The 13,193-nt window shown below is 38.3% G+C and overlaps 1 protein-coding gene across 1 annotated transcript in view; it reads right to left on the bottom strand.

The window, feature by feature from the left end:
- The window catches only part of cntfr (ciliary neurotrophic factor receptor), a 204,909-nt gene that overhangs the window by 95,860 nt on the left and 95,856 nt on the right, over window positions 1-13,193 (bottom strand). Inside the window, exons 3-4 of the mRNA XM_055209097.2 lie at window positions 1,818-2,051; window positions 1,194-1,427 (exon numbers count right to left, since the gene is read on the bottom strand). Of these exons, the coding sequence (XP_055065072.1) occupies window positions 1,194-1,427; window positions 1,818-2,051 (468 nt within the window). The remainder of the gene's footprint in view (window positions 1-1,193; window positions 1,428-1,817; window positions 2,052-13,193) is intronic.

Below are 13,193 nucleotides of genomic sequence, written 5' to 3'. Positions count from 1 at the left end.
TGACGTTTGTTGTTAATAATTAGAGTTTTGAAATACACAGTGGGAAGGTCTAAAGAAGTAATTTGCATCTGTGAGAAAACAGAGTTAGAAGTGGCAGAAGCGAAGCGAGCAAAGGCTTGTTAAGGATGTGTCAGGATAAATGTCAGGTAGCCGATGCAGGACATTCAAACTTTCAGGAAGGATATTGTGGATAAGAGGGAGGAGAAATTGAGATAGACAGGCTTGAAGGATGAAGAGTAAAAGCAGATAGTCCAGGATGGACTGATTTCGGCTTCACCTGACTTAGGTGTCTTTCTAAGAGGGCATTTACCTTACATTTACATTTAGTCATTTAGCAGACGCTTTTGTCCAAAATGACTTACAAATGAGGTAAACAATAGAAGCAATTAGAGCAACACAAGAACAGCAATACATCAGTGTACCAGAACTAGTCTCATCAAGTCTAACACAGCATACATAGGGCCAAGGGTTAGTTAGTTTTGTTTTATTTTAACAGGAAATCTACAGATAAAGATGGAAAATAAAAAAGATATTAAGCTTTGAATTAGTAAGTGAGGTGTTGGCAGAAGAGATGGTATTTTAGCCAATTCTTAAAGACGGCTACAGAGTCATCGTGTTGTGACCGGCAGAACATTCCACAGATGTGGAACAGATCCATAGAAAATACGCGAAAGTGATTTTTTCCCTTTTTGAGATGACACCACAAGCCATCCCTTGTTGCCGGAGCGCAGGGATCGAGAGGGTACATAAGTCTGTATAAGCGAGTGAAGGTAAGGGGCCAGGAGCAGAGCTTTGAATTTGATTCGAGCAGCTATAGGAAGCCAGTGTAACCTGACAAAGAGAGGAGTGACGTGCCCCCTCTTTGGCCTTAAAGACCATTCTTGCCGCTGCATTCTGGATCATCTGTAGGGGTTTGGTTGTGCAGGCTGGGAGTCCGGCCAGTAACGCATTGCAATAGTCTGAACAGGACAAGAGTCATTGACCAACTTAAACCTGGTCTAAAGTCAATGGCGCAATATTGTTTTTTATTATTTAAAGAGCATGTTAGTTATATATTTTGGCCATGTAGCACAATAACATCAATCTAATTGTACACAGCCATAGCCTGACATTCCCACTAGCATATAAACTGAACGTCCTAATAGATCCAGATAGATAAGCAAGTCAAGTGTGGAAAATCAGACACAACTTACCCCCAACACGGAGATTGATCAGGTCACGGCGCTGGCCGTCAGGGTTCTGGAAGCAGCTGTACAGGCCGTTGCTGCTCATGTCCACCTGCATCAGGATGAGCCGCGGACCCTCCTCCCGTCTGTTAGCCTTCACGTCCGTACCGTTCACCTTCCACGTTACTGAGGCATCATTGTCCAGAGAGCCACACTGCATGGTGACATCACTTCCTATCCTTTCATACTGAATCCTTGCACCTGAGGAAACACAAGAGAAAAAGTCAAGGGTCAGAATCATCACAGCACTGTCCGCCTGCAACATCACAGACAAGCAACATCAGAATCTATGACAGCATGTTAGGAGTGCAAAGATCGATATTCCAGGGAAAGATTATTTTGAACTGTCACGCCGAATTACACAACATTGAGGGAGAAAATACATTTATCTGCACAGGGTTACAGAGTATGAGTGAAAGATGAAAACAAACAAAACATTTTGTTCATGTTTTGGTTGACTGAGAACAGAAATGGTTTGTGGTTTGTTTGTGATAGAGGATTAACCGGATTTGTTATTTCCTTACTCATAATTAGTTTGGACATCATTGTGTAGTGTTAAGGGAGTTGCTTTGAAGACCAGACACGACTTACGTCCAACACGGAGATTGATCACGTCACGACGCTGTCCGTCAGGGTTCTGGAAGCAGCTGTACAGGCCGTTGCTGCTCATGTCCACCTCCAGCAGGATGAGCCGCGGTCCGTCCTCCCGTCTGCGAGCCTTTACATCCGTACCGTTCACCTTCCACGTTACTGAGGCATCATTGTCCAGAGAGCCACACTGCATGGTAACATCACTTCCTATCCTTTCATACTGAATCCTGGCACCTGAGGAAACACAACAGAAAGGTCAACATCATCATTGTGCTTTGTCCTACTACACCAATACAAAGGGTAACACTATTTGATAATAAAATGTCTAACGTGGACTAACTTTGTAACTACTTGTCAACTTCCAGTACCTAGAGTATAAGTAGACTGTCTGCTTTATATCTGCTAACACTTCGTTTTGATCGTCCCTTAACAAACAGATAAGTGTCTTTGCAACTACATGTCAAGTTATTCCACTAACCCTAACCCCTTACCCAACGCTATCACACCCTAACCCAACCCCTTCCCTATACTAATATATACATATACAGTACACACACACATAGTATTTCACAATCTGCTCAGTTACTGAGATTTTCAGGCACAACAATTTCTAGGGTTTACAAAGAATGGTGTGAAAAGGGAAAAACATCCAGTATGTGGCAGTCCTGTGGGCGAAAATGCCTTGTTGATGCTAGAGGTCAGAGGTGAATGGGTCGACTGATTCAAGCTGATAGAAGAGCAACTTTGACTGAAATAACCACTTGTTACAACCGAGGTATGCAGCAAAGCATTTGTGAAGCCACAACACACACAACCTTGAGGCGGATGGGCTACAACAGCAGAAAACCCGGGTACCATTCATCTCCACTACAAATAGGAAAAAGAGGCTACAATTTGCACAAGCTCACCAAAATTGGACAGTTGAAGATTAGAAAATGTTGCCTGGTCTGGTGAGTCTCGATTTCTGTTGAGACATTCAGATGGTAGAGTCAGAATTTGGCGTAAACAGAATGAGAACATGGATCCATTATGACTTGTTACCACTGTGCAGGCTGGTGGTGGTGGTATAATGGTGTGGAGGATGTTTTTTTGGCACACTTTAGGCCCCTTTGTGCCAATTGGGCATCGTTTAAATGCCACAGCCTACCGTCCAGCAGGATAATGCACCATGTCACAACGCTCGAATTATTTCCAGTTGGTTTCTTGAACATGACAATGAGTTCACTGTACTAAAATGGACCCTACAGTCACCAGATCTCAACCCAATAGAGCATCTTTGGGATGTGGTGGAACGGGAGCTTTGTGCCCTGGATGTGCATCCCACAAATCTCCATCAACTGCAAGATGCTATCCTATCAATATGGGCCAACATTTCTAAAGAATGCTTTCAGCACCTTGTTGAATCAATGCCATGTAGAATTAACGCAGTTCGGAAGGCGAAAGGGTCAAACTAAGTATAGTATGGTGTTCCTAATAATCTTTTAGGTTAGTGTATATACTAATACTGTAATAAGAGTTATTTGACATTTCCTCATCCTCATGTTGTTCTAAACCTGTATGTGTTTATTTATTCTGTTAAACACAAATAGCTACTCTGATAAATGATGGCACCCATTGACTTTAATGGTATTTTTGTCCTACTATGAAAGTCAGTGGGTGCCGTCATCTGTGCAGTTAACATTTATCAAAATTTTATGTACTTTGTTCAAACGAAGAAAAAAAGTCATACAGGTTTAGAACAACATGAGGGTGAGTGAATGATGACAGAATCTTAATTTTTGGGTGAACTTTCCCCTTAAGGCACTTTGTTATAGGCATTGTCATCAAACAAAAATATTCATGTCGCAACCGTGAGTAATGCCGCCTAGATGCCCCTTTCCCACACGACAACAAAAGGTTCAAAACTCACAAACAAACAAAACCAAGTAAACACATCAATGCTCTTTTTGCACATTTATTATGACTTTGTGGCTCCAGTGGTGCACGGGGTAAGAAAAAACACTTTTTCTTCCTTTCACTGACCTGACTAACTATCCCTGTAGGCTAATCCACATGCACATGTCCTCTGGGCAAACCAAATCCATGAATTTTACATTTCCTTCATTGTCAATGCCTGTAACTCCTCTGTGTTGCAGAAAACAGAAAGTGACAGACAGGTGCGACGAAGGGGAAAGGACAACGAAAGTGGCGACTACCTTTTGTAATGCAAACACAATATCGTCTGGGGTGAGATGATAGGCGGTCATAAATTTCTACAGCAAATTTCCTGCCAACAGAAAGCATGTGGCTGTCTTTTCAGATATGAGTCATGAAATAATCAATGACCAAATAAATCAAAATCTATGGAACATAACTCAAACTTTGTTACAGGGAGACTTGGCAAATAGCAATTTGTGAATCCAGTTGATATCGGGAAAAAATGTATTGCATTATGAGGATTGCAGAATAACCCAACTATTGTGAATCACTTGATGACTACTGATGTCATCATTCTTTAGATTCCCTCAACTTTGAATTTGCATGCAAAAGACTTGGCGTGTCCCCTAAGATTTCCTGTACATTTTCAGTGGGGTGAAGCTCTTCTGGTCTGTATTAAGTCATAGTAAATATGCTTTACTAGGCGTATTCAATTATTAAATTACCCAAGGTGATATAATAGCCATTGGCATTATCAAAATTAGACCTTCCGATAGCTTAAATTGCTTAATTCTGATTGCACAATCGTCATGTATCTTGAGTTTTAAAGTTCATGTCTTTTATTTTGAAATGATCATGTTTGTATTGTAATTTCATGGTCATGGTCATTGTATTTGTTGTCCTTTGGTATGTCTTGTCATCCCTGATTCTTGAACATTATTTGGTAAATCATTTCAGAGCTTAGGGGCAAAGTAGGAAAATGATCTACCACCTTTAGACACTTTTGATATTCTAGGAATAATAAAGTGGCCAGAATTTTGCAACCGCAGTGTACGCGATGGATTGTATTCTGATAGTAGTTCCTGAAGATACGAAGGTGCTAGGCTATTTGAGACTTTATAAGTGATTAGCAATATTTAAAAAAAAATAATTAACATGCTCAATGTAAAAGTGACTGGAGAGGAGACTGGTGTGATGCCACAAAGTACAGGGAGAGCGATTAGAGAAATCACACGGAGAAGTCTGCTTTGAATCACTCTCGCGGTACTTTCATATTACCAATTGGTCATCGAACCTAGCTAACATGAAACTGTAAACAAACAGTCCATGTGGAGAAGTAAACAAATGGAGCAGTGCTGGAGCACAAAATCTGGAGAGCACATGTGAGTATACAACAAAAATCATCAGTCCAGTTTATTACTTAATCTATCTGTGTTCATTTTTATATCTACGTTCAATATTTTAATGTATAGGATCTCAAACTTTCATGTCTGCTTTGATGTTCAGTTCAGACCTGCAAATTAATGATCAACTTTTTCACTTTGGTTTTGGTGTCTAATATTAAGCTAGTATTATTACTAATCTTGTAATATTAATTAAATAAAAGCCTATTTTCATTCTTAGACACTGCTTTTATTATATGCAAAAAAGAAGCTTTTTATATCAACGACTATGCAAATTAGAGTTCATTCATGGTCATCCTACATGCGTATAAATTTACACCATCAAATTACTGTATTGTAATGTTAGCTACACTATCAATAGTTGTCAGATAATAATAGCTTTTGAAAGAGTGGATTCATATTCTCCTTTCATGCACGTGTTAGACATAGACAGAAGATTGTAAACAGTTTATTAAAAACCTCTTAAAAAGCACCCTCACTCTGGCCTAAACCATGAAAATACCTATTTACACTAAAAGGGTTGTTTTTACGAAACCATTTAGAGTATAAGGATAACTATGGTATCATTAGAAAGAAGACACTTTGAGCTTCATTTTCCAGGTTTCAAAATTATTTTAAGATAGAAAAATTTAAAAAGTTAGAGAGGCTGAAGTACATTGTAATAAAGTTTTTTTTTGCATAACATATTTTTAATACTAACAATCTTAATGATTAATATGTGTGTGAAACCTAGAAATGAGATGATGCCAAAGCCACAAGTCTAAATAAGTTATGTTTCAAGTTTGAGTTCAATAGGCCCAAAAATGAGGTTCTTGCAAGGGTTTTTGTAAGACTAGTGCCTTTTCTAAGTGCCACCCTGCTGAAAAAAAACAGCATACCAGCAAGACCAGCATATGTTGTGTTTTGGTGCTGGTTTGCTAGTGAACACCAGCTAAACCAGCACCAGCTAAACCAGCACCAAACCAACATTAGCACCACCTAAACCAGCATCAACCCAGCACAGACCAGCATAATTCCCATGCGGGTCCATGCTGGTTTGATGTTGTTTTTTTCAGCAGGGCAGTCAGCCCCAAAATAAAAGTCTTTTGTTTACATGCATACACGTTCGTTCTTATTATTATTTATTCTTTTGTTAGCGTATAAAATGCCGTTTCCACACCAGGAAATAAAACTTCACACAAAGATCGTTGGATTCGTTATCTAATTGGATACACGTTCTGTCTATCATTATTTCCATAAAATCATTTGAGGAACAAGCGAGTCAGATGATGTCACGATATTTGACAGCGCTGTTTGGATATTATGTATTATACTCCCGCCTACTTTTAAAACAAGGTTTGAATGCGGGTTTGAACGCAAGTGTAATCTCATATCATATCCAATGTTACGACGTAAATAATTCTCAGATTGTATATTATATTATTTTTCAAGACGTTCATGTGAAATCTGATGTAAACAATAGACAATATATCTATATTTCACGGATGATATGCATTTGTGGACAAAAAATGGTCATTGGATGTATTATATAAAACAATTTTATGAGTTATTCACACATCTCAAACAGACTGGATTCGATTCGCGATCGTTATATCAACACAAAGGTAAGAAGTCCCGTTTATATTTTGCATGTTGTCATCTGGACTTCTGTAACAAAATACTACATTTATGATGCTAGAGCAGCTGTATCTCAAAACAGAGACCATACACTGATGCTAAACCCGTAGACCTTTTAAACGATGTATAGTAATGTTAATATTATTAATGTTTGTAGACAGTAGGCTATATAGATATTGTTAGCAGCGTTAAAAAAACATACGTCATTCCGTCCCCGAGCTAGTGCGCGTCGAGAGGTTAAACTCTTCTGAGTAAATCTTCTTCCTGAGTTAGATATTGATTAGCATTACACCGGTTCAAAAATCAGTCCAGTTTCCCCCGTAAATTCTATTGTCTTTTCTTGCTTATAATAAACTGACATGATGATAACACATTTAGTTTATGTGTTTACGAGTACACTTTTTGAGAATGCTCTCATTTACATGAAGATTCATACTGCATTTGTGAGTGTGGTCTTGCTTATGGGGTGTCGCGCTGGGACAAATGAGCATAAGGGTGAGAGGGAAAAATCACAGTGTAGTCACTACAAAAATCTAGACTACACCACTGATTTATTCCAACCTTTAGTTCCACTAATAAACATAATAAATGCATATTTTTATACCAGGTAACAGTCTTTAATATACCTGAATATCTTATATATTGCCACGTAAAAAAATAAAAATGAAAAGAAGTGAAAGATGAAACTCTATTGGTATTTTAATAATGTAGTCTTTTCAGGCATACAGTAAAAAAAGCAACTAAAATATTCAATATTAAGGGTTTCTGGTTGCAACTTTTATTAAAAGATTTGTTTTTTGAAAAATTCAGAGTCTAATTCACTTTATTCGCATTTAAAAAAAGAAAACACAGCGCACATGTCACTGTGGCAAGGTGTCCGACTTGATGGCTCTGTCTTCAACTCCTGCCTCGACCGTAAGCAGCAAACCTTGTGTGTATCCCATGCTGTCTTCATGTTTCATGGTCATATTTCGATTATGTTCTTCATGTTTGCTTCATCAAACCCAAAGATCCATCTCCTCATCTCATGTTTTGGAGAGCACCATTATTACAACATGTAACATTGTAGTATTTTTATTATAGCCATAAAATCTGAAGTGAGTTTTTTTAAATTGTTGCCACATGATGGCACAAAATTGACATTTTTATTGCACAGCTTTCTACTTATTTATAGGATAGTGCCTATTATCTCCACTCAAACAAAGTAATATAAGCCAAAAACAACAGTCCACCCAATGCAAATTTTCTCTTCATGCTCAGCTTCAAGGGCAGAGAGTCCCATTAGGAATAAAACGGATAGGAAAAACTTGGTTGAAGTTTAAAGTAGCAGTCAAACTGACACTCGATAATGTAGATGTAAACTGGCTACAGAGGTGAGCAGAGGCGTCATGTAGAGATGAGAGAAGAGGGACTTTACACCCACATGGAAGTGCTAAAGGTTTTATGAGCAGGACATATGCAGTGTTGCCTGTGGAGGGAATTCTTGACCGGCCAATAGAAGACCAGGCGGACAGCTAGATTTCCTGGCTAGATGGGGAACAGCTGTCTTTCCAAAATGTAGCAAAAGCACAAAGCGGTTAATAGGCTGCACGAACAGAAGCAGTCGGTGTGAATTAAGTGTTCTTTGTTTCTTAAACCATCATCTAATCTGAAACTAAAGTAGGTACATGCTGATTTTCAGCTCTGTGAGCAATGAAACCTACATTGGATGCTCACTGGCATTTGAAACTGTCAGAATAATGATGTGAAAAAGCTCACATCGCAATCAAATGTACAATGCAGGGCCATTTCTGTTGAAAAGACCAGCATACTGTATATGTTCAGATTATGTTCGGATACTGGTGCATGGGATTCTGGTGTCCCCCATAGGGCTCTCATAAGCCCTTGCTCCTAAATATTTGAATTATTCATGTTTTTTAAAGCAATAAAAACGAATGCTCGGTTTAATATTATTAATAGCGTTATAATTATAGTTTTTCTTTTTGAATATACTTTCTTATAATACACTCTCAGAAATAGAGGTAAAAAAGTTGTCACTGGGACAGTACATTTTCAAAAAGGTACAGCTTTGTACCCAAAGAGTTCATATTATTACTTCAAAGGTACATATTGGCAGTTCAAAGATACATATTTGTACCTAAATGGTACATATTAGGACCTTTTTTAAAGGGTACCGCCCCAGTGACAGCTTTTTACCTTTATTTCTGACAGTGTATGCATTAGTATTTTATATGAACACCAAGTTAAATAAATGTTACATTTTTACAATTTAAGTACAGTCTACATGAGCATGATCAGTTAAGTGAACTGGTATTAAATTTTTTAGGTTAAGAATTATGTTTTTCTTGTTATTTTGACCTAAGTTGAATTTACTTAAAAAACATGATGCAAAAATGGTGGATGTGTTTAAGGTTAATCTAACACATCATTCTTTTGCAGTGTGTTGTTAAAGGATTAGTCTATTTCTTTAAAAAATCCAGATAATTTACTCACCACCATGTCATCCAAAATGTTGATGTCTTTCTTTATGTTTTTTGAGGAAAACATTCCAGGATTTTTCTCCTTTTAATGGACTTTAATGGACACCAACCTTATCATCTATCTCCAGTCCTGTGATGCGCCAGCGCGACCTCACGCAATACGTCATCACGGCAAGAGGTCACAGATGACATACGCGAAACAACGCCCCAGTGTTTACAAATGTGGAGAAAAAGGACCATTCCGAATGGAATGATACTAATTAATGTCTTTGTGTCAGTTTATTGTTTAAAATGGTTAGCAATTGCGCATTTTATATATGTAACACGTGACCTTTCTACATCACTACGCAATTACGTGAGGTCATGCTGGCGCATTACAGGACTGGAGTTAGACAAGAAGTTGTGGTTTAAAAGTGCATATTTTTTATTTTTGAGTCCTTTGAAACTCTGTTGAAAAAAAAACTGTTAAGTGTTGAGTTAAGTGTGAAGTGTGTTCATTAAAGTCCATTAAAATGAGAAAAATCCTGGAATGTTTTCCTCAAAAAACATAATTTCTTCTCGACTTAACAAAGAAAGACATCAACATTTTAGATGACATGGTGGTAAGTAAATTATCTGGATTTTTTTTAAGAAAATGGACTAATCCTTTAACAAATCTTCTACCTGGATTCCAAGAATCAACATGGATCAGATTTTTGAACTTCTCTTAATAAAATGTTCCCCTGCAATCATGAACATTTGATTACTTTCTTGGTTTTATGGAATTGTAATGCATTCAGAGCTGTGTTAATGTACAGTACCCATGACTGCAAGCCGAGGTTGGGCTGATATTGTCATGAAATTTCTCGTACTCTGGAAAGGTCAATAGGATTACACTTATACAACACGAATCAGACAGCTTCATCCTGTTCCCGTGGGCTCCCTGGCTTAAATGCTTAATGTTGAGAATGTGGGCTTGGCTACTTGGTTTATTTTCTTACACTTGTCGGAGGGATGCTTGCTAACGCCCAGCCACTGGAGTTGTTTCTCGTTTTCTCTTTCCTCCCAGACCTCCCGTGATGCACCACATGATCTGGGAGTAAGTTGATCCCCAGTGCTCCTATATTCTCTTTCAATCTACCTCACTCTTTTCTTTCATGTGTGACCTTGTAAAACAACATAATGGGTGTATACTGCCATTATTGTAAAACTTCTTTCTTGATGATTAACAACAAATCAAAGCAAGATCCAAACCATCATATGAATCATGTTTGATAAAATAACAGATTTATAACCACAATCTAGCCCGATATTCTACAATATCAGGCCACATCATAATACAGTCTTATCATTTTAGCATGCCGATCTAGAAAGACGCTTGCAGAGTTTTCTTTTGCAGGGCTCTCATTTATATGCCGGGACTTTTTCATATTATGTTTTTAAATAATTACATACAATTACATGGGTAATGTACTATCCTGTTCAGATTTCAATAACATGCATTTTAGAAACATATTCATATTGCCTAGTATCATAATGGTCATATATTATAGTCATATATTACTATCCCATCCCCTGCATTATTATTTTAAAATAATGGATGGCTATTTTCCTCATTCAGTGCACAATGGAACTTTTGATAAAAAACTCAAGTCTCGCTTTGTTTCCAAAGACACATGACCAGCCTGCCAGAGGAGAAACAGGATGTAACTCAACAGTTCCTTGTGATGGAGAACGGCATGCGGCAACGCTCCAATGCAAATCGGCACCAGGGGAGATTAAAAACACCCCATCAAACTCGCACCCAAAAACACAAAGGCAACTCTGATTGAACTGGATACTAATCTCAGAAATGCACTCCACACGAAAATTGCCTAGCTGATATTGAGAAGCATTCGTCCTGAGCGTTTTATGTGGGATGCAGCTTCTGCTGACGGCCTGTGCAGATACACTATACGGTGCTGCTCTTAGCACACTGTCGACATTGGATTGGTGCAAGGTTGGAATTTTTGGGAGTCACGGTTGTAGTATAACACACCCCATCAAGCGGATAGATAGTGAATCGCAAAATCCGAGCCAGAATCATTGTCATTTCCCTGCTAGAGCATTAAAGAGATCCAATTAAACCATCTCCATCACGGTCCTGGCAATGTCAGTTTATTGCAGCAATTGGACCATATGTTACCATGGTGGTGGTAATGCTGTGATGCGATTATCATAATTGTGAAGTGTGCGAGGATCTGGGCTAGTCTTTCACGGTGTGGTAAAGGAATAGTTCATCCAAAAAAAGGCTTATTTTCTTACTTTTGTCTCATTCAAACCCTCACTGACTTTCTTTGGAACAAAAACAGATATTTTTATAAAGTGTTTTTTTGCATATTCTGTTTACCGGGATTGGATTGTGACTGCCTCTTCTCAAGCTTCAAAATGACGCAAAGCTTCATAAATATTTCCCAGTGCTGTATTTTCCAAGTGTTCTGAAGGCATAGGATTGGGTTTGATGAAAAACAAACCAAAATATAATCTATAATTTTGTGAAAGTCTTGACCTGCTTCTCTTCTTTATTTATGTGAGAGCACAGTCAAACAATGCAGTTGACGTCTTTACTCTCATGCTGTGGATATCGCTTCTGTTTCGGTGGTTAATCTTTATTTAAAAGTGAACATCCTATGCTGCATCAACAACACAACTCAGGCACGCGTAGAGAAGGCTAGCATTTATTTGGCATGTTACTGTTATCAACAGACAGGATCAGGCGTCTTCTGCAAACACTTGCTTACAGACCCTTTTACAGCGCATGTGATCAAATAGCCTGCGCACGCATTTTGGAAGCAGAAGTGGTGTTATTTCCCATTGGTTCAACTCAGAAAGTTTATCAAAATGGTTTTTCCAGCATCAAAATGTCTGGTTGTTGCGTTTGGTTGCACTAATATAATATACTAATATACATATGTATCTGGCCAATTTATATTTGGGCATCTGCTAACGTCTTCTATCCACTCCACTATAGTACATGGATCTGGTAGCTGTGTTGAAAAAGTTGATAAGTTGTTGCTTTACCCGCTGATTCTTGCCATACTTCCGTCGCCAAAATTTGCGCGCATACGCTGCCATGTCATCATTGTGTACAAACAGTAAAAGGGTCTATAAGATTTCCTCATAAAGTGGCAAGAAAACGTATGTGAATCCCTGGGTTTTCTACAGTGATTTGCCTTAAAATGTGATTTGATCCTCATCTAGTTCACAACAATAGACAAACACAATGTGCATAAGGTGACCAAACCTGCAAATTGTTCAGAAGGAATTTTTGCCCATTCCCCTTTACAAAACCGCTTCAACTCAGACATATTTGTAGGATTTTTGGTGTAAACCGCTCTCCTGAGGTCATTCCAGAGGTTAAAGTCTGGGCTTTGACTATAGGCCACTCCGAACATTTAGTTTTTCTTAAGCCAGTCTCTGGTGGATTTACTTCGCTGCTTAAGGTCATTGTCCTGCTGCATCAACCAACTTCTATTGAGCCTCAACTGGTGGACAACCACCCTGACATTATCCTGTAGGATATTTAGTTAAATTTGGGATTCCATTTCCCCTCGATGATGGAAAATTGTTCATGCCCTGAGGCAGCAAAGCATTCCCAAATCATGATGTTCCCTCCACCATACTTCACTGTTGGGATGATGTTTTGATTTTGGTAAGCTTGTGTGAGAATTTGGGAGATTAATATTGCATTTATACTGTATTTGATGAATTATCATATGGTTTCTTTACTTTGTGTTTTGCAACTGTAATGCATATCTTAAATATTAATATTAAGGTGTCTTCTGTTAGCGGAATAGAACTGTTTTGCTGTTAAGTTTCGGTTCAGTGCGGTTAAGTACATTGCCCTTTTGAACTAAGTTCATCGCAAGTGCATCGTTAATTTTCCAAGAAAAGTGCAGTTGCATTGAAACAAAAATAACTTGCTCTGTTGCAACAAAGCA

Source organism: Misgurnus anguillicaudatus, chromosome 12 (genome assembly GCF_027580225.2).
Source record: "Misgurnus anguillicaudatus chromosome 12, ASM2758022v2, whole genome shotgun sequence".
Lineage (NCBI taxonomy): Eukaryota > Metazoa > Chordata > Actinopteri > Cypriniformes > Cobitidae > Misgurnus > Misgurnus anguillicaudatus.
The sequence above is the reverse complement of the archived record's forward strand: the minus strand, read 5'-3'. Positions and strand labels throughout refer to the sequence as shown.